This window comes from Pipistrellus hanaki (assembly GCF_964339955.1).
Source record: "Pipistrellus hanaki genome assembly, chromosome: 2".
Taxonomy (NCBI): Eukaryota; Metazoa; Chordata; class Mammalia; order Chiroptera; family Vespertilionidae; genus Pipistrellus; species Pipistrellus hanaki.
This window is the reverse complement of record NC_140504.1, coordinates 10,279,891-10,301,242: the sequence shown is the minus strand read 5'-3', so window position 1 is coordinate 10,301,242 and position 21,352 is coordinate 10,279,891. Positions and strand designations below refer to the sequence as shown.

Genomic DNA, 21,352 nt, shown 5'->3' with positions numbered 1-21,352 from the left:
TGTAACAGAGACCATATGGCCTACAAAAGCCTAAAATATTGACTCTCTGGCCTTTTAGAGAAAAAAATTTGCCAATCCTTTCTTAAACTACTTACTCTCCTTCGCAAATAGCTAAAGAATAGAGCACATATATGATGAACATTTTTTTTTTTTTTACTGTCCTGAGTAAATGAGTTTTTCGTTTTTCTTTTTAAATGCTGGTTTGTAGAGCAAACCAATTATTTTCAGTTTCTTAACGTGATAGCTCGGAAGAAAGGGCCATTCTTTTGATCCTGATCATTTCCGGATACCAAAGATGTAGCTTCTCATGCTCATTAATCTAAGAGGTTGTATTGGCATATAATTTAATGCACCACCACGTCTTTTAATGCTAGTAATAGTTTTTAATAATGCTTGGCAGTTTTATAAAAATATCACAGTTCTGTTAGAATTAGGGAATGTGGCAAATGGAAATTAACAGTTGCCATTTTGCAATCGGAAGAACAAGTATGTTGTGGTGAAGAACAATGGTTCAAGTCAGGCCAAAGACTAAATGGCCTGGCGTTATGACAGGACAACTCTGCTAGGGTGACCCATTCCATTCAAAGGCCACACACGGAGTTAACTACAGTTTGCAAGTTGCGAGCTTCTGAGGCAACAACCTTAGAACCTGGGATGGTGGTGTGGCCTGATTTGACATGTTCTCTGGAAGAGGATTAGTCTATTCTATCTGGGCCACATGGATGGGAGTAGATATCAACTGTTTCCCCTTCCCCAATCCCACATGAGACCAGATCTGCACCTGTACAGAGACCCTATGGTCATAAACACACATATAACTAGGCCACAAGGCATCTCTACAGGTGGTCATTCTATAGCACATGCAGGGACTGTGAAATGAGGAAGACATGCAACTCCTACCTTAACTTGCAAATACTGAGAGCTACGATAGTGGTCTCACAAATTCAATTTCATAAACATCTGTTGAGAACTAGAGGCTCCTGACAGTCTAACACTTCAACGTGCCGCCAAATGCACGGAAAAGGCACATATTTACATCAGCCTTGTCATATCTCTGAATCAGGTGTGGGCACACCACTAGTCTACATCAGAGGGTCTCACTTGGGGGTGATTTTAATCCCCCCCCCTCCCCCGGCACATTTGGCAAAGTCTAGAGCACATGTGTCAAACACAAGGCCCGCGGGCCAAATCCAGCCCTCCAGGCCTTGCAATGTGGCCCGCACCGCGCTGTCATCACTGCACTCCGCTGTCAGTTTATGACATTGTCAGTTTATGACTGTTCAGTAAACCATTCGGCCCGCAATTTAGGCTGGATTTTAGATTTTGGCCCCTTCTCTGATTGAGTTCGACACCCCTATTCTAGAGGTATTTTTAGTTATTGCAGCGAGGACGGTGCTACTGGCATCTAGTAGAGAGATAACAGGATGCTCAACATCCTCCATGCACCCACTACATGGAATCATCTGACCTGAAGTGTCACAGGGTCGAGGCTGAGACCTTGCTTTAGGTCTTGTTTCTACCACAACTCACCGCAAGGGAAGGAGCAAAATGGGTCATCGGTCATTCTCGTTAGTCAGAACCCCTGGTGTAGTGTCAGCTGACTAAAAGTTGGCCTCATGCTCTTTGTGAGATGAAATGCCATTAAGGAGTCAGTTTGCTTGCCATTACAGACACAACCTGGTCAGAAAAGTACTACAAGAAAAAGATCATGCTCTCATTTGAGACAAGCTAATCTATGAATATTTATGTAGTAATGTTGTTGTTCACAAACACTGCACTGGGCAGACTGAAGGTGAAACTTATGCACTGTCCTAACCCCAAATGGGCAGACACAAAAGTCACCAAATGGGGAATGGCTTTTTAAAAGGATTCAAATCCTATAATATACAGTATAGAGACAAAATGAAAGCTCTCATATCTGTTTCCTTTCCGTCAGTAATTTAGATTCTTTCTTGTTATAAAGCCCCAAACTCAGTGTCCCTTTACATTGCAATGTTCAAAATTGTTTTCTATGACAAAGATTTTAAAATATAGAAATACCTAATTATAAGAAGTCTTGACAGGAAAATTATTGTATTTATAATGCAGACTATCACACATTTTCTCTGATGTGTGCAATCTTATATCAGTTTAACTGGAGAGCCTTTTCTATCTCATTTCACATTTATGATTTGACTAGAAGTAACTCAGACTGAGAAAACCGTAAAACCAACCACCTTCGTGAAGAGATCGTGAGGAGATGCCCTCCAATGTGGTTGGTGACGGGGCTCTTGGTTGGAGAAGGAGCCAGGTGCAAGCCCGAGTTGCCATATCAAAGGGGCTTGTCCACCTTTCTAGTTCTGGCTCATTGTCTCCAACTCCAGTCTGCTGCATGCGTTTGACCTCCAGATGACCATGATTTTTTTTAATTCAAATGTGCAGCTTTGCTATAAATAAGATAGTATAGCTGTGCAGGCTATAAACAACTAGAAATTATATGCTTTCCCCAGTCTGTTTATACTAACACTGCAAAACCCTCCCCTTGCTGTGGCCGAATGGCCTCTGTAGGTAGACTTAGAAAATATAACGGCAAAAATCACACTTCAGCCTTCTACAATAGAATGGAAAAGAGTCAGGATCCCAAACTACTGGGATGGAGAAAATTACAAAAAAAAGGGTTTCAATGTCTGTTTGGAAGAGTTGAGGACACAAATACTTCAAGAAAATACATTTATCAAGTAATAATGTTCATTTCCATTACCTAATGAAAATGGGAAAATAACAAAATTATTTTGTATGCTAAAATAATATCAAATAAAACTTAAAGTAAAAGTAATTGTTTTGTATAAGAGTTGAAAGACATTTAATTCATTGACGCATGTTATATTCATGGCATTTATGAAAAAGTGTTTTTAGTATTTTCCATCCACTTTCTATACTATCTACTGTATTCTTCAAATGTGCTTCTAAACTTCAAATAGTGTTTTTCTAATATAGAAAACAATGTCAGAACCAAATAGATGGCCATTTGGAGTATGGAGCACAGCCATAATATCGTTTAAGTGTTGACCTGGTCCTGCCATTTTGATGGCTGGGGAAAAGTCACTAAACTCTTCATGTCCTCATGTGCACAAAGGAAGTAAAGAAAATGCCCACAGTGTTCCTGAGAAGAATAAATGGTCCATGAAAATGCCATGGCAGATCAATGTATTATCTACCTTACATGTGATATCTATATTTCCCCCTCCTCTTTCTATGTCTACTCACTTCTAATACTTGCAATGCTCTTAGAAAGAATGCTTTTTCACAACAGGAAATATGTTTATTGGGGTAGTAAAAACCACACTCTCCAAAGTTATACATAATTTGAATGCATGTGAATCTTATGAAGGCCAGTGAAACACTTGTCTGCTAACATCTTTTGTAAACTACATAATTCTTCAACTATAATTTTTTCTTTTTAAAAAAGGATAATTGTTTTAATCAATTTTGAGACTATATTTTTTTCAGGATAATATAAATAAATTTCATATGTATTTATATATATACAATAAATATAAAATTTATAATATAAATAAAAAAATTTTTTTCCTGTTGGTTACCAAAGGGAGAGTAGGATGAGGTATACGCACTAGGACCTGTAGTTAGTACAATGCGTGCACATTTGCATATTGTTTCCTGGGAAACAAGTCACTTATAAACATAGCCGCTGGTTAAACCATGGCACCTGTGAGCTTTAAGAAACAAAACAGAGATGCCAAATAAAACACAACAGCAGTGTGTTAGATACAGTATTTTACAGAACTACACTCACTAAAAAGGAGCAGCTTAGTCAATGCCCTTAGCTGGATAGCTGAAGTTATCTGGCAAAATCAGACATCATTTCAAGCAAGGCAATGGAAATAGACATCTTATTCAAAGACAGGAAGGTGTTCAAGAAACACAGAACCATGCAAAGAAGGTGACGATACTGGACTTAAAACCAGCCATGCACCTCCCCTCCTTCCCCTCAAGTGAATTACAACGTACGTTTAACAGCATCTTGGGGAAGAGGCTCCTGGGTAGTCTTGAGTAAACTTTGGGACACTATGGAGAAAATAAAAGAGCATAACTAAAAACAAAAATAGAAACATGGGAATGATGGCTGAAACTCACTCGCATGATTCCAATAACCAAAGGAAAAATCAGAAACAAAGTCATGGTATTAAAAACAAAAACTCAACCAATATCCTGAGTTTTGGCCCCAGCTTGGGCCCAAAGTCAGCAGATAAACAGAAGACATATTTGCACATAACGTCTTGGAATCCGGGGTACTTTGTCTCTGATAGCACATCAAGTCCCCTGTTGAAAGGTGGTCCCTGGCTCCCCTTGTTCCTGAGGGCTCAGCGTCAGCAGTTCTCTTCCACGCATTCTCCACGGCATCTCTATGGCTTCATCCGTTCACAGAGCAGCCCCCAGCTCTCAGCTCTCGGCTCTTGGCTCTGGCTATTTGTTGAGGCTTCACTCTTCACTTATCCGCCCACCTTTCTAACAGACCCTCAGCCTCTCTCGTTTACTTTCTTGATAAATTATTCTGTAACCCACTTCCCCTGAAACTGAGCACTGCCTGGCTTATCCATTACATCTTCCTTGGGGGCATGAACTTTCTGTAAATCTTAGCAAAATGAGTGCCATCCAGGGTGCCTCCAGAGGCTCCATCTGAACTCTGGTGCCTGCTGGCTGCACCCTGTATCAAACCAAACTGATTAACTGGAGAGGTTATGTGAAGGGGCTGCAGTAGATGTGTGTGTATGTGTGTGTGTGTGTGTGTGTGTGTGTGTGTGTGTGTGTGTTTTGGGGGGACGGGGGTAGGATTTGTGTTTCTAACTCTTGAGGCAATTCCATCACTGCTAATAATTTTTTAAAACCCTCTTTCTTATATGTTATGTGCATATAAGACCCCCCCCCAAAAAAAAAAAAAAAATCCACCTTGGAAAAAGAAGGAAAAAATTGGAAATATGCCAGGAAATCTCCCTCAGCAGTGAAACCAGTCAGAATCTCTTTCACAAGGGCCCTTTGTTCAGAGGGTCCAGGTGACAGAATGCCCCACGTGTTCCCGGTTACCTGACCTAATTAACTCCTTTGTCTGGAACTGAAGAAAGGAGTTTTTTGCCTTTGAAGCTTCAACCATCCAATCCGAGCCAGGAAAGATGCCCGTGGGGCTGCCAATTCCTACACCTGTTCTCACCTGGGACAGCTCTTCCACAGGAGACCAACGGGAACTTTCCCATCAGATTCCACTGGGATACTGGGCTTCACCAGAGAAGGTAAAAAAAGGTGCAGGCCCTGGTTTTGGTTAGCTTAAGCCTCTGGTCACACCAATAACAGTTATATAAACCCTATCACCCCCAGGCAGGAAACAGTGAATGACTGTTACCCTCACAAAGAGGGGAGAACAGGCAAGAGCCTTTCAAACAAAACAAGTCACAATTATTGAATTTAATCTCCAATAGATCAGGTTGCATAACTATTTCTTGAGTAGTTATAACTTCCCACTCACACACAAAAAGTAAATTAAATAAAGCTGCGGACTTAACGTGGGCGGCTGTTGAGAACAGAAGTCCGTATGCCCGCCGGATGACTTCCCGGGACCTACGTCTGTGGAAGAAGTTTCAACTTGCAAGGAAGTCACCTCGACTTCATTTATTTACCACCCCCCCAAGAGTGAGGAACAGCCTCAAGTTCAAGAGGAAAGGCTTTGGAAATTATATTCCCTGAGCCTTATGTCCTTGAAAGTTTCTAATTTAAGTCAAGAGTTGTCATCGATTTCCAAGAGAAGACATATAAATCCGGCATTGCAAATGTCCACAGGTGGCCCCACATGAAGTCAGGGGCCACAGGGACAGTGCCCCCTTCTGACATTTGAATGGCATGTGCTCCATTCAGCCCCATTCCCCATTCCCTCCCCACCACAATAGAATTCCCACGTAATAAAATATCTCCAAAATACTCAGTCACAGCAAATAGGCCTCACCCATGCAACCGAAGCATCGTCAGCCGGGCTTGCAGTGATAAACCTTATTTGCACACATACAGACCCAAACACACACGTACACGGACAAACACATATGTATACGTTTGCAGAAGAGCTGAGAAGGCAAAACAGCAACCCCAGCTTGGCTTAGAGAGAAGCCCTCGAAAGTCCCTAGAGATTGCAAGACGTGTGCACCACAGCTAGTCAGAGAACACACCATGGCCATGCTGTGTTAGAGAGAGAGAGAGAGACACGGAGATGTGTGCTCATGGTCGGACATCCTGGTGGAGATGCCCAGCCATTGGAGAGGTGGACAGAGATGTGGTTAGTGGTGGCACCAGACCCGTCCCCAAGAACCAGGAAAACCCATCTGTTACGAGGGAGCAGAGTCAGTGGCGAGAGAGACGAGAGGTGGGCCAGGCTGGAGGAAGGTCCACTTACTGACGCTGCCACACACGGCCAGGCAGTACTCCTCTGTGTCAAAGTTGTTTCGGTTGCCGCCGCAGCCGCCGTAAAAGAAGGGGGCGCACTTCCCCTCGGTCACATCAAAGTACCAGCGGGAGATCATGGCTCGGCACGGCCCGGTCTCGGCTTGTTCAGAGCACACCTCTAGTCAGAGGAGACGTGGGGAACCACATTTAGCATGAGAAGGCACTGGATCACTGGTCACACGCATGTTTACTTTCCTAACACGTCAGTCCTCTCACTGGGCTTACTGGGCAGGGTCTGCCGAACAACCACTGAGGAATGGGGTGACCTGGCAGGATTACCCAGAGAACAAAGCAGTGCATCCGGAGCTGGTTGACTGTGCGGCCCTCAGGGGTAATCAGAGGGTTCCAGCTGCTTTAGGTGGATATGAAAGGTATCTGCACATCAAAACCTTTCTTCACTTTGAAAAATAAACTTGGCCTTTAGAATAACTTTAAACTGACTCTGCAGGTGAAAGGACTGTGTCTGGGGAGGATGCAAAAACCTTAATCTCTCATGAATATCTGACTTTCTTTAATAAACGACAGCCTTGACTTGAAGCACAGAATGATTACACGTTTTTGGAAGGTGATCCAGTTTTCAGCTGTCCAATGGCCGATGGCATTTGAAAGTATATGTAATATCTGCCAATGTTATTTGCGTTTCTCTAATTAAAAAAAACCACACGATTATTTGTGTATTTACCTGCCCCTTGAACAATAAGGTTCCAAACAATAAAACATTATCAAGCAACTATAATTTGTTAACACATACCATGCGTTGTTTTACATTCAAACACATCTTACCTGTCGTCATGCTTTGACACCCTCCCAAAGATCAGTTTCTTTTCTTTTTTTTAATATATATTTTATTGATTTTTTTATATATATATTTTATTGATTTTCCATAGAGAGGAAAGAAGAGGGATAGAGAGCTAGAAATGTCGATGAGAGAGAAACATTGACCAGCTGCCTCCTGCACACCCCCACCAGGGATGTGCCCACAACCAATGTACATGCCCTCAACCGGAATCGAACCTGGGACCTTTCAGTCCACAGACAGATGCTCTATCCACTGAGCCAAACCAGTTTCGGCCAAAGATCAAAGATTCTTAATCCCTGATTGACTCAAAGTGTAGTAAACAGCCCGATTTCATTTTACTTTGATTAGAGTAAGAAACCCACCTCCCATGTATTTTCCATGCATGTCCCATGGATATGCCAGGCTGCAGGTAGGATTACAGACAACCTGCAGGTACCTTAGCACACACACGTGTCTTGCTTGTTCTTAGCTATACTCACAGAACATGGGAAAGCAACCTTCTTCTAAAAGGTAAAAGCCATATAAAACCCAGAGCTTCCAAATGAGGAGTATTCAAGTCTGGCCATAATCAATTACTCCAAGATCCACAGGGATGTCAAAGAGAACTACTGTTTTACTTCCCCATACACACCACGCATTGATCTTTCCAACCAATGCAAAGAGCTGATGGCAAAACCACAAGCTGCTGCCATCACGATGGTGTCAACAGAGTTGGGAGGGGCAGTCAGCACTGAACCCCAGAAGATGAGTGTCAAACTCTCTGCAGGAGAAATGTCCGATGCACAGCTATGTAAGATGACTCCTGCTCTCTTTAGATGGCTTTCCGATGGAACCACCGGGCTCCAGGGGCATCAAGTTCAATGTCACTCATCATTAAAATCGTCTCATTCAGTCCTGTTGCTTTGAAAGTCCATGATCTCCAAGCAACACGATTTAGTTGGTTTTATGCATAGAATTCTCTTGTAAGACAAAAATCTGCCAACCTGTTGAGGTAGGTATCCCACTCACTAGGCAATTCAATTTATCTTCCCCAAATTAAAGGACTGGCATGCTGACTTACAGAGGGTAAGTTAGTTTTTGCAGGGGGGGTGGGGTGTGTGTTTGCTCCTCTCTGAGTTACTGACAAAGCAGCTTCTGGGCTGCAGAGTGAAAAACCAAGCCCCAGGTGTAGGGTAGTATCTGCCAACCACAGCCACCAGCTGTCTCCACTCCTGGACTTTATCTTTAGTTGTAATAAATAACCGTAAGTTGGTTTCCCTCCTTCTCTATTTCCCTCACCAATTTGTACACATTCATGTAAATGTTTCTTTTTCTAAGAGGCGATAACACTTCTCATTAATCTCTTCCTCAGGCAGTACTGATTCCAACAAGACTGCAAGGCAATGGTGTGTTCTGAGACTCCACTTGGTTGGCTTTGGAACTTGAGTTACAAGAGGCCACTCCCAAGGAAGGCACAGAAGGTATGACCCGAAGTCACAGGGGCACAGACAACAAGTCACCATGCCTCCACAATGCAAGCTGATCCTCACATTATATATCTCTCTGAGCACCAAACACATGCCTTCTGACGCCTGTCTGCCATAGGCTCCATTATGCATCACAGCGCTGCAGGGCAGAGAGCATGCCTTTGCGATATCTCCTATGCACTAAATAAAAGTGGCAGAATTTCAGGTTGGTACAAGTAATGAGATGAAAGAATGACGATCAAAGGAGATAATCTGTGATAGATAATTGCCCGGTATAAACTAGTAACAATCTCTTACTTCTGATAGAGGCAAAACCCCTCAGTCCAAAATTCAAACGACTTTATAATATACTTCTGTTTTCCTATACCAAGCATGAAACATAATGACACATCCATTTTTACAGTATATTAATTTTATTTTTCTTCTGTCCTTTTCTAAATGGCTATGAAACCCTTTGTTAGAACTGATTTGTAGAGCCTCAATCACTAACAAAAAACATCCAGAACTCAAAATCCATTTGTATGCCAACTAAGTAAACAGGAAGAACTACAAGATGGGTCCCCTATTCTTGCTGAAATCTCCAGAGTCTGAATCCATCAAACAAAAAAAGCAATGGAAGAGTCACAAAACCTCCATTTGGAGAATGCTTTGTTGGCTCTTGAGACATTATTGTGGCGGCTGAACTCCTGACCTCAAATAGTTTCATGACCTTGGGGACAATGTTTCTATGCCTTTTTGATCTTTGTAAGGTTGGTCCTTGCTGAGATCTGTGCGGGTTTCAACACTAAACTGCCTTTGGTAAAAACCAGTATTATACAAACAGAAGGTAGAAGCCGAGTGAGAGCTCCCTACATTATATAAAATGGTTATGTAATTCACTGTCCAAAATATAATGCTTAATCACACAATATTAACTCCGAATGGATTTCAAATTGGAGCAATTTTTTTGTGGACAACCAAATTAGAATGCTAATTTTACACTTTTTAAAAAATTCAGCATGAAGATAACTGTGAAAGTGTCAAGCTAGAACAGGAGAAAAATCCCTATTTTCAATATATGATAATTATATTGCCATTTTCAAAAGCAAAGTTAACAGATTTGCAAATAATTAGCTTTAAATAAGCACTAACTGAAGGATAATTTTAGAAAAATAGAAAGCTTTTTATTATTTCATTTTTAATAATTAAATTTTAATTATTCTCAGACTATAAGAATGTATGTAAAAGAAAAGCCTGTATTACATAAAATGTATGAAGTTTAAATTTATAAATAGCAACCACTTGAATAATCCAACTTACTAATCAAAAAGCTAGGAATTGAATATTCTAATATTGTTAAAAAATTATGAAGCATACAAAAAAGTTATGAAGCATAGTTTCTCCAAATGCTGCAAGAATATATGCACAATTAAAGTTCATATAAATATATCTACATTCCTTAAGTTAAAAATTACACAATTTGCAATTTTAACATAGAAAGGGTAAAGGAAAGAAGACAAATATAGTTTGATCTCATAATAAGTAGCTGTTTAATGTTAACAATAAAATAAAATGAAAATAATGACAGGGAAACTGAAATATACTAAATATGCTTATATTTAATATTTTAAATCAGTGTTTTTATATCTACCTAATCATACAATCCATTAAAAATGAAAATAAATGACCCCAATACCATTTATACTAACTTTAGATTTTAGCCTAATTAAGTTATTGCTAGTAGTGCTTTAGGATGAAACTGCATGAGCCTAAGTTATTAGAACCGATCTTATATTCTGTTAAAGAATGAGTAGATAGTGTTTGATTCTTATGGATAAAAATTTTTGAAAAACCAGCCCACTAGAAAACTGGTTATTTTTTTAAGAATTAGAATTTTTTTTCCACAACAGTAGATACTTTTAATAGGAAAGAGAATTTATAATGTGCTTACAAATATGAGCAAGTACTCATAAAAATCAGACAACAGAAAATTCCTCTGATCAGGGCAACAAGTTGTCAGATATTTATTACCTGCTAATCATATTTTACTGAAAAGAGCCATGTAAAATTAGGCAAGCAGGCTCCCACTAAAGTCTCATGACAAATCTCATGTAAGCTTGAAATATGGGCTGAAATAAATAAACAAATGAAGGGAACAGCTGTGCTAGTAATGAAATCACTGACTCATTATGACGGGTGCTAATTTGTCACGAAAGTCTCTGGAAGATATGTGCAGTAGACTTGCCTTTAACTGAATTGTGTTGATTCTCTCGGGCTATCCAATACATCTATCACTCTAAATATACCTGACCTGATTCGCAGGTCCCTCCATGATGGAAGGTTATTTATAAAACGCCACCTGAGGAGAGGTACTTGTACAGTACACGTTTAGACTATTAATCAGCACTCTTGTGTCCATGGTGTTGGAAAGCACTGACAATAGAGTGCCACTATAACTTCCCAATGCCTCTGTTTCCTCTTTGTTGTGGAATAAATTTGTTTTTCTCTAAGCTGTGTGGCTAGTCTGAAGCCCAACACAGTATGACAAGAAGCTCTAAACTCTGAATGAGACAGGAGAAAGGGATTTTTCTTATTGAGTCGGAGGGAAGATATGGTTGTCTCCAAAAAAAAAAAAAAAAAAAAAACCAAAACAAAACAAAACTGTTTTGTTTATACTGTTTGCCAATGTCCATGGTGTCAATACTCCCTCCATTGGAATGTCATGCTACCCATGGTTGTGGCTCACAAAATTCCTCAGTACTTTAATACCAGCTTTTACAGGATAGTAGGAGTCATCTGTACCACACCAATGAGAAGCAATGGGGCACAAATGAAACTAGGAACAATTATATAGGGAGGGAAATTCTAAGACTTTTCTAACTTGCTCAGTCTGGACAGTTGAATTATTACAAAATTGCTTAGTGGATAGACATATTAGGGTTCTTCCATACGTGGTGACATTTGACAATATATTAAGAAAAACACCATTGATAAGGTTTTCCCTTTTAGTTTCTTACTCCCTGCCCTTACCTCCTAACTCTGCACAGTATGTGGGACATGAAATGCTACTAGAGACTACTCCTGAACAGCTGCCCAAGTACCAGTAGGGTCAGGATCACCTGGGACTCAAGACCCACACCAGATGTACTGGCTCAGGATCTGCATTTAGCAAGTGACTTGCATGAATATTAATGTTTGAGAAGCATCATGATCAATAACACCTTCTTTGTGCAGTTGAAATGTCAAAAATTGATATATGAGATTCAATTACTTTCTAAAGACCAGAGGGACAGGATTAGTTAAAGTTGCATAGGTTTTAGTTTATTAAAAGAAGCTCACCATATCTAGTAAGTGAGTGATATAACATACTTTGGTGGAGTTATAAGAGTCAACTAGATATATGTATCAGAAACTTAATTTTGCCTTGAAGTTCTGTCTTAAGGAACATTAAAGCAGCTTTAATACTTTTGCCCTAAGTCCAATACCAATAGTAATTTTCTTACTCATATTTAAGTCTATGAAAACTCAGACTTTTCAGAAATCTGAACTTAATATTGTTCTTGCAATATGCCATTACACTAGAAGCATCAAAGCTTTTATTTTCATTGGAAAAAATAATGAAGCAAGCTGACAATCCAGGAAAGATCACTGGGCTTAGACTGTACCTCTTTTATACCACTTCTCTTATTAAAAAAAAAAAAATGGATGCCACATTTAAGTCTTTTATAATTAAAATGACAATTTGTTGGCTTATTGTTGGCATTTCTAATTCATAGTAAACATTACTTCTCTGGAGGATCAGAATACATAATACTTATAACCATGACAACCGTAGCACCTTGTTGTCATGGTTATAAGTCTACCAGTAACTGTACTTAATATTTCCCATGGATAACTTCACTTAATCCTCACAAAATTATTAAAATAAGGTAGGTATTATTAGAAACACTATTTTACAAAGGGAACCAATGAGGCCCAACTGTTGTACAATTGACACAAATTTACATAGTACATTGTAGAGCCAGGATTTGACTCTGAGAAGCCTATTCTTGTAAAACAAACTGAAATACCATGGGCCAGGCATATATATGGTCAGTACCTAAAATGAATCATCTAAAGTAATTCTTATAACCAACATGCATCTACATCACACACATGAAACACACTTGCCAAGATTACTTAACTGGCCATGCCCATACAATGGTCAAAAATCCTCTCTCAGATTTTGGACATGCTTCAGTAGGAAACGGTTGAGCATTTTGATGAAAAATTTATATGAGTATGTTAAAAATTCATAGGACATTACTACAATAAGTGTTAATAATTTTAAACAGTTAAGACTATAAACGTTTTTTCTTTTCTGTATAACAGTGGCTGCAATATTAATGCCTGAAGTTTTCAACAGTAGAGCTTATTTTTAAAAATTCAACATTGAGATAAGAACAATTTTAGGAAGATATCTGAGGTTTTAAGGAATGTATAACTGGCATATTATGGAAAATTAGGCAGAAAGTATCAATTCTTTAAAGTTGTGCCCAGAAATCATATAAAGCAGGTGAGAATACTGGTTAGAAAATATTCAGTATACTATTGTATTAAATTGTTAAGTTCTAAACCTGAATTTCAAATTTTAAGACTAACAACATAAAAAAAGAAAACAAAATGAAAATAAAACAATCCTCTCTCAAACACTCTACTTACCCAGTCTGCCTCTAACCATAACTAAACTACCTTCATGGAATGAACTAGGCATGCAGTATCTGAAATAGAAAGAACTTGGTAGTATTTTCCTAATGATCAGTATCAGAGGTTTTTTATAAAGGCCCAGAGAGCAAATATGTTTAGTGTTGCGGGTTATATGGTGTTCACTCCACTCTGCTTCTGTAACATCAAAGCAACCACAAATAATGTGTAAACAAATGGGTTGCCTAGTACACGCTTCTAATTAGATGACAGTGGTCACCAACCTTTCAGACCTCACAGACCACAAGTGGTCCATGGACCGCCTGTTGGCGATCACTGAATTAGAAAACATGGCCATAGTTTGCTGATTCCAGATCATTATGCTCAGTGTGAAATGGCAGTAACACGAATATATGCCTATAGCAAAGGAATACACACTTATAAGGGAGCACAGGGTAACCTGAAACTGGGTGTGTTTGCAAGCAAAACAGTAAAATATTGACATGACTGTATTAGCTTTGTGCTATCAGTAATTTAAAAGAAAAGTCTCTAGGCCTCAGTTGCCCCGGCTCTAAATGGGGAAGTAAAATTTCTACCACTCAGCAGAGTTATAAGGATTCAGAGACGGAACCATCACCCTAAAGGGCAAGGGGCATGGTGATTCTGAAAACACAAGAATCCCAGCCCCACCAAGCCTAGAAAATGGCTTATACCAAACAGGGGCTCCAAAAGCTAATGCTAAATAAATGGGCATTAATTATTATATAAATAGCTGTCTAGACAGAGACACAAGAACTTCAATACTATTGCAGATTACTAGCTGTTGTTAATTTGTAGTCACATGCCTTTCAGGTTTCAAAAAAAAAAAAGCCCTGAAAAATGTCTTTCCCTAACTAGGAAAATAGATGCTAACAAGTTCATTTGGCCATACCTGACCCAGATAGTCCTACTAGGTGTATGAAAAAATACGTGGAAAAGAATTTCACGGATATTGGAATGCAGTGGATCAAAGTGTGCATTTGCTCACATGTATATCTATTTATATAAGCACTAAGGTGCTAAATTGAATATAAAGTTGTCATTAGGTAGAGAATAATAAAAAATCCATCTTGGACTAAATCTTTCTTCTTCTAAAAAATATGCAATACCTACAATGTTTTAAGCTAACTCTGAGCATTCAACTCAGAATAATCTCAGTTTTAAAAGCTTCAAGTTGAAGAAATGTAGAAACTCAAAAACACCAGGTTAAGTGAAAGAAGCCAGACACCAAAAGACCATGTAATCCTCCTTATATTAAATGTCTAGAAAAGGCAAATCTGCAGAGACAGACAGTAGATAGTAGTTGCTCAGGGCAGGGGTGAGGACAAGGATGAACTACGAATGGTTGTGAGGAGGGATCTTACTAAGATGATGAAAATGTTCCAAGATTGGATTATGATAATGGTTGTACAATTTGGTAAATGTATCAAAGCTGCCGAATCACATACTTACATACTTAAAATTAGTGAATTTCATATGTAAATTGTACCTCAATAAAGTTATAAAAATGCAACGAAGAGAAGATACTATAGTGATATGTAGGAATCTCCATGAGGCAGAGAAAATATCCCATTTCATCTTTAAAATATAACAAGAGAGCCTACATAATTTTTACCATAATAAAAAGCGAGAGGAAGACTTACACTGTTGTAACATTTTGTGGGTAGACATTAAAAAGTATTTGCAATATATATAGAAACTCAGTAACTCCCTGCATACTCACTAGATCTAATTCTAGGACTATCTTTTACTATCAGTGAAACATGTAAATACCGTTTAAGAAAAGCAATCCAAGAACTCACTAGTTGCTACAATAACATTTGGTTGTTTACTGAAAGCTCAATGCTTGCTTTTATTTCATTGGGACAACGAGGAAGCCTTGGAGCTCATGCAATTCCCAACATCCCAGTAGGAGTATTCATTAAACAGAGAAAGAAAGTCAACCTCTCCAAGAAGGTACTGTCACGTCCCAATAAAATAAAGACAACACAAATCAACCAAGTTAATTTTCTCAGCAAAAGGTCAATAGTGTAGGGAAAGCCTGGGGTGGGGTGGGGGCTGGTGGAAGGGGAGCAAAGTGGGGAAAATGGGGGCATTTGTAATACTGTCAACAATAAAAATAAATTTTGAACAATTGAAAAAAAAAAAAAAGGTAATGCTATATTCTCCAAATTATCCCTTTTCTTTTTATTTCTTTTATTTTGTAATTTTTTTTTACAGAGAGGAAGGAAGAGGGATAGAGAATTGGAAACATCGATGAGAGAGACATATTGATCAGCTGCCTCCTGCATACCCACTACTGGGGATGTGCCCGCAACCAAGGGACATGCCCTTGATGGGAAATGAACCTGGGACCCTTCAGTCCACAGGCTGACACTCTATACACTGAGCCAAACCGGTTAGGGCAACTATCCCTTTTCTTTTTTATGTGTGAAATATAATTGCAATGACTCACTCAACTAATATTTATTGAAACTTTTTGTAAGACAGGCACTCTGCAATAAAGTAAAATCTAGTCCTTGCCATCAAGCTCATAACCTAGGCGGTGAAAGAGGTAACACATAATGGAGTGTCATGTACACCTACTCTCAGGAAAATACCAAGGAGGTCACCTAACTAACAGCTGTTGTCAACACTTGGTTAAATGGGGTTTTGCAGAACAAGCTGGGATTTGCCAAGCAGCACATACAAGGTACAGAATAGACTGTGTCATAAGAACTTCACATTCTAGGAAATGCATTGGTGGACTGCTTGTTAACCAAAAAGAGTTCAACAAGCCTAAGACCTGTTGTTTGAATTTTATTTTTGGTTGGGAAGACAGTGGCAGCAGACTGGATAGAAATGTCCAGTGTTGCTAGGATGTTTTCCTATGATGCTTTCAGTTTCCCCAAGAAAGAAAATCCCCATAAACAGTGGATTACCTCGGACCACCTCTTCCACAGACTCTGTGGTGGTGGTGGTGGTGGTGGCAATGCTGGTGGTTCTCTCCGTGGCCTCTTCATAGGGTTCTTCAGTATCTTCCTCTACCTCCTCACCATCCTCATCATCTTCATCATCCTCAGCTTCTTCTTCCTCGACATCAGCCACTTCCTCCTCCTCTGTGACTTCCACGACTTTGTCTTCACTGGAGTAGGAAAGAGAAGGGACAGCGAGAGTTATTTAAACAGGTTTCAGGAAAGGAAAAGCAAATCAACAACAGGAATTCTGGAAATGTGAAAGGGAATGAGCGCTGAATTAAAAATGCACATGAGGTGTGAAGCAAGCAGGTCCAAATATGAAATGGGAGGGAAGGGATACCAAAAGGAGTTTATTGAGTTATGGAGATGACTTCTTATAATGTATACCAAATAGGAGTAGGTCTGTCACTTTTTAACCCTTGCCCACAGCTACTCTTAGTTTATGCAGTTGAAGAAAGAAGATATCATGATTCCAACTATCTGACATTCTGGAAAAGGCAAAATGATGGAGACCATAAAAAGCAGTGGTGGCCAGAGGGTTCAGGGTAAGAAGGAAAAGAAGGAGAGGCAGACTCAGTGAACTTTTAGGGCAGTTCATTACTCCGTAAAATGCTGTAACAGGGGACACACAATGCGAATGCTAACAATGGAGGAAATGAGGGGAGGGGGCCACGGGAAAGGGGGTAGAGAGGAGGTCTCTACTTCCTGCTCACCTTGTCTGTAAACCTAAACTTCTGTAAAAAATTAAAGTATATTAAATGGGAGGGAGGAGATACCAAATGGAGTTTATGGAGTTATGCAGATGACTTCTCATAATATATATTAAAATACCACACAGCACCTGCATATAAATACTCAAGAAGTGTAGGTAGAAATAGATTCAAATATTGCTATTAAAAGTTTAAACTGGAAACAAAGGGGGGAAGAAGAAATGGCTTAAATAAATCTGTGATACCCCAGGGTCAGCGATGCCTACTAAAAGTCTATAGTTGTGCTCTTAATGTTATTACTTGTAATAGCTTTGGAGACTATTGGGTATTTAGTGGTTCTTAAATTTCACTGAATATCAGAATTACCTGGAAGACCTTAAAACATAGACCACTGGGCATCCTATCCAGAGTTTCTGATTCAGTGGGTCTATAATTCAGCCTGAGAACCTGCATTTCTAACAAGTTCCCAGATGATGCTGATGCTGGTGGTCAGGGAACAATATTGTGAGAGCCACTGAAATATGCAATACTGAGAATAATAAATAGTAAGGGAGCCAGTAAGTCACAGTATACTTGGGAACTAGAGCAGAAATAATATTTATGGCATCAAATATGTATATATAGTAATATACAATGCTGAGTTTTAAATCAACAGTTTGGGAAGCAAAAGAAGGGCACATCTGGAACAAAATTACGAAGTCCTACTAAGATATCCTTTCGGCAGTCATGTACCTGCCAGCGCAGGAATTGTTGAGAGCATTTGAAATATAAGTGAAGATAGGAATGAAAGTGTTAAATGGTGGAAGCCCATCATATACCACTGAAGTATAGTGGTCCCTTCTTTGAAAAACTGCTGTTTCAACTACTGTTATTCGTAGACAGTCTCTAAGTTGTCCATGGGGTCAACTCTGTTATTTTTAGACTATAAAATAACTTTGTTTTTTGTTTGAATAGAAAAGATAAACTTAACTGTCTGACCTTGCAAGCTAGCCTTCTAAAGGATCTGATACATTATATTCATTCACATATTCTGCCAAGTGTTTGTTTATCCAAGGTTAGGTGTTTGATGAGATGTTGACTGTATAGATATTACAGATGTTTGATTAGACATAATATTTACTCAAGGTTACAAGCTGTCTTACACCAAGAACTAGAAGGATATAAAAAGGAAATACTCCATCCTGTATTTGTTCAGAATTTGACAGAAGTAATCCGCTCTGACCCTGCGGGCAATACAGATGGCTCCTAACTAACTGGCTCATCAGGCATCTTGTCCAGCTCACAGATTTGTGATACACCACCATCTGGCCAGATAAAGAAGAAATAGACGATTCTTCCAACTTCAGATGACAAAACCAATACAAGAAACAGACGTAGAGGTGGTGGGGGATTTTGACACAGCAGAGCTTCTGCCCTGGGTCTTATTGGACAAGAAGTACCACAGGAACAGGACTGAGGGCTGCCATTTGACATTTAAATCTCCCCAGAAAAAAGAGACAGGAGGGGAGAATTATGACCTCAATGCCGATTCTTGCCTGCAAAGAGAAGCATATTGATGAAGAAGGGAGCGTAACCTGGAAAGTTTGTGTCAGACCCAACCCGGAGCCCTGGAATGCTAGTGTGAGTTGGGCAGATACAGAAAATCAGATTTCAAATATATTGGGACACAGAACAGGTTTCCCTGATCTACAATAGGAAGACAGAAAGGAAGACGGAGGCAGGCTTTTAAAAACTTAAAGTCTGACAGAATAGCCACAACTAATTTTGCTGAGGGTGGAAAAGGAAAATATCTGTGCAGAGATGATATAGCACAAGAAGGAATTTCCATTTCTAACTCAGAATTTAAAGAACTTTTATAAATGAAAGGTCAATAAAAATGTGCATAACCCCCAGTGAAATGCCTTTCTAATTCTGATTAAATATGACGCAAGGGGTAATAAACAAATACAAAAAAGGTGGTGAAGCACGTGTCTAAAAAATAGAACAAGGAGAAGCTTATTAAACTGTGTAACATAATAATGAACTATTAGTGTACTGACAAATGAAGTGTCAATACAGAAGACCTTGCCCTAGCCTGTTTGGCTCAGTGGATAGAGCATCAGCCTGCAGACTGAAGGGCTCCAGGTTTGATTCTGGCCAAGGGCACATGCCTGGGTTGCGGCTCGATCCCCAGTAGGGGGCATGCAGGTGGTAGCCCATCACTGATTATCTCCATCATTGATGTTTCTCTCTCTCCCTCTCCCTTCCTCTCTGAAATCAATAAAGAAATATATTTTTTAAAAATACAGAAGATCTTAATGGGTTATTTTAACATTTCCTAACCTACACCATGGATACCTGTTCTCTTTCCCTAATATGTTTAAATCTGATTTCCACAAAAAATGAGTAAGAAGAGGATGAAGAGAACACATTGGCATTGATCTTTATCTGCTTAAAGATAAATGGGGTGCAATCATTAATTTCTTTACTACCTGAATTCCTGCACACAAAAAATCAACCACTTGAGACAAGGTCTCAAACAAATCCTAAGCTTAACAGTTGCTCAGATGCCCCAAATGTCACCCAGTATACTTCCATATAATTTGTGTCCTATAGAATCTCAATTTCGTACTGCTTATGAACAAAGATAACCGACGCAAGTCATCAGCCAGTTTATTATACATGAGCTCTTTTATGCTGTCAATCAAACAATTGGCATCAATGCTAGTCATTTCTCCAAATTAAGTGGAAAATTCAGATAAATCCAGGGAGTAAATCAAATGAAACCAGTATTCTTCTTAACTATGAGGGTGCATGAGGTCTTTAGCACAAAGGGAGTGACAGGCGAGGATGTGGTGATCCCGGGTTAGGACAGCAAAGTGCTTCCAGGTGGGAAGGTGAACACATGAGCCGGGAACCACCCTCAGCCTCCTCTGCTGTGACCTGAATGTCGCATAAAGCTCCAAACAGAAAGCCTGAGTTAAAATGACGGAGGTATAGCCATGAACGAGAGCGGAATACACCCGTCTCCACCGCCGCATCTGCCTGAGCAGTTCACAGGCATAATAACAAGAAACAGGCACACATAATGGTTCAGCTGGCGGGGGAATTAGATTACGAGGCCTAAGAGAACGCAGGCCAGGTCCTTATTACCATAGCGTTGATTTCCGGAATTAAATTTAGATGTCCATGAATCCAGTTAGCTATTGGAGCGCTATTAAAACAGTAGCACACGGTTATGTTTTAACACCAAACACGCCAACACGACCACTGCCAACCGAGAGTTCATAAACCGCAAGAAAGACAGAAAGGGAAAAAAGTGATTTTTCCTCCTCCTCTTCTTTTTAAAAAAATACAAGTTTTTATTGATTTCAGAGAGGAAAAAAATAAACCCATTTTAATAATGTTCTTAACCTCATCGAGGATAGAAAGTGCTTAAAGAGTTTATCTATTATTATTGATTATAATAATTACTAGGTGTGTAATACTTTCAAAAGACCTAATTAAAAAGAAATATGTTACAATAGCCACGATCATCTAACCAGAGAAGGAGGGTTAGTTAGTATACCAAAAGGAAGGTTTTCTATCTGACTGTGTGAGATAATGGGTGGGGAGTGATTGGACCAAGAAAACATTGCTAATTAAATGTTGTTGAGTTCTGTGATAGGATCCTGCTACTAGTTTAGACTAAGAGAGGGAAGCATCATGTACTACAGCTTGACTTCCCGTTTTAGGTCTCTTGGAAGCCAACTTCTATAAAACCAACTTCCAAACAAAGATCTAGCATGATGTTTATTGTCATATCAAGCAAAGGTCACCTCTTTGGGCATAAAATGCTAACATGTGCATCGTGAGGCAAAGGAAAAACAAACAAACAAAAAAAGAATGTTAAAAGCCAGCTTTACATGTAACAATGGGGAATCCCATCTAAATGAAACTAGGGGATTTCCAATGAAGATCATCTTCAAATGTTGCTTTCGTCAAGGCATTTGTGTCTGGAGGTACTATTGCCAGAAACCAGTTAAAATCACAAGGATCTGAATTTTCTTTTATTCCCACTATTGTTTTTTTTTAATCTGGAAAATGTAAGCAGTTTAATTAAAAGACATTGGGGGATAACACGAGATCTTTCATGTGTCAATGGCATTCAATTCTCTGCACTGAATGATCCAACTCTCCAGTTAATCCCTACAAAGAAGCTGTTCCCCAGGGCTTGTGATTCTAACATCTCCTGTTCCTAGGGCAGCTTGTGCCATC

General features: G+C 39.3%; 2 protein-coding genes across 7 annotated transcripts in view; both read right to left on the bottom strand.

Moving 5' to 3' along the window:
* Positions 1 to 21,352, bottom strand: part of APP (amyloid beta precursor protein) — a 210,202-nt gene that overhangs the window by 79,267 nt on the left and 109,583 nt on the right. For 2 of the 6 annotated variants that reach the window (XM_084871393.1, XM_084871394.1), the window contains exons 6-8: positions 16,371 to 16,573; positions 6,434 to 6,601; positions 4,009 to 4,065 (exon numbers count right to left, since the gene is read on the bottom strand). In XM_084871393.1, coding sequence (XP_084727519.1) covers positions 4,009 to 4,065; positions 6,434 to 6,601; positions 16,371 to 16,573 — 428 coding nt within the window. The remainder of the gene's footprint in view (positions 1 to 4,008; positions 4,066 to 6,433; positions 6,602 to 16,370; positions 16,574 to 21,352) is intronic. The other 4 variants (XM_084871395.1, XM_084871396.1, XM_084871397.1 and 1 more) reach the window with 2 other exon arrangements.
* The window catches only part of CYYR1 (cysteine and tyrosine rich 1), a 374,507-nt gene continuing 354,302 nt past the window's right edge, over positions 1,148 to 21,352 (bottom strand). Inside the window, exon 5 of the transcript XR_014793868.1 lies at positions 1,148 to 1,354. The gene's annotated coding sequence lies outside the window, so the exon portion shown is untranslated. The remainder of the gene's footprint in view (positions 1,355 to 21,352) is intronic.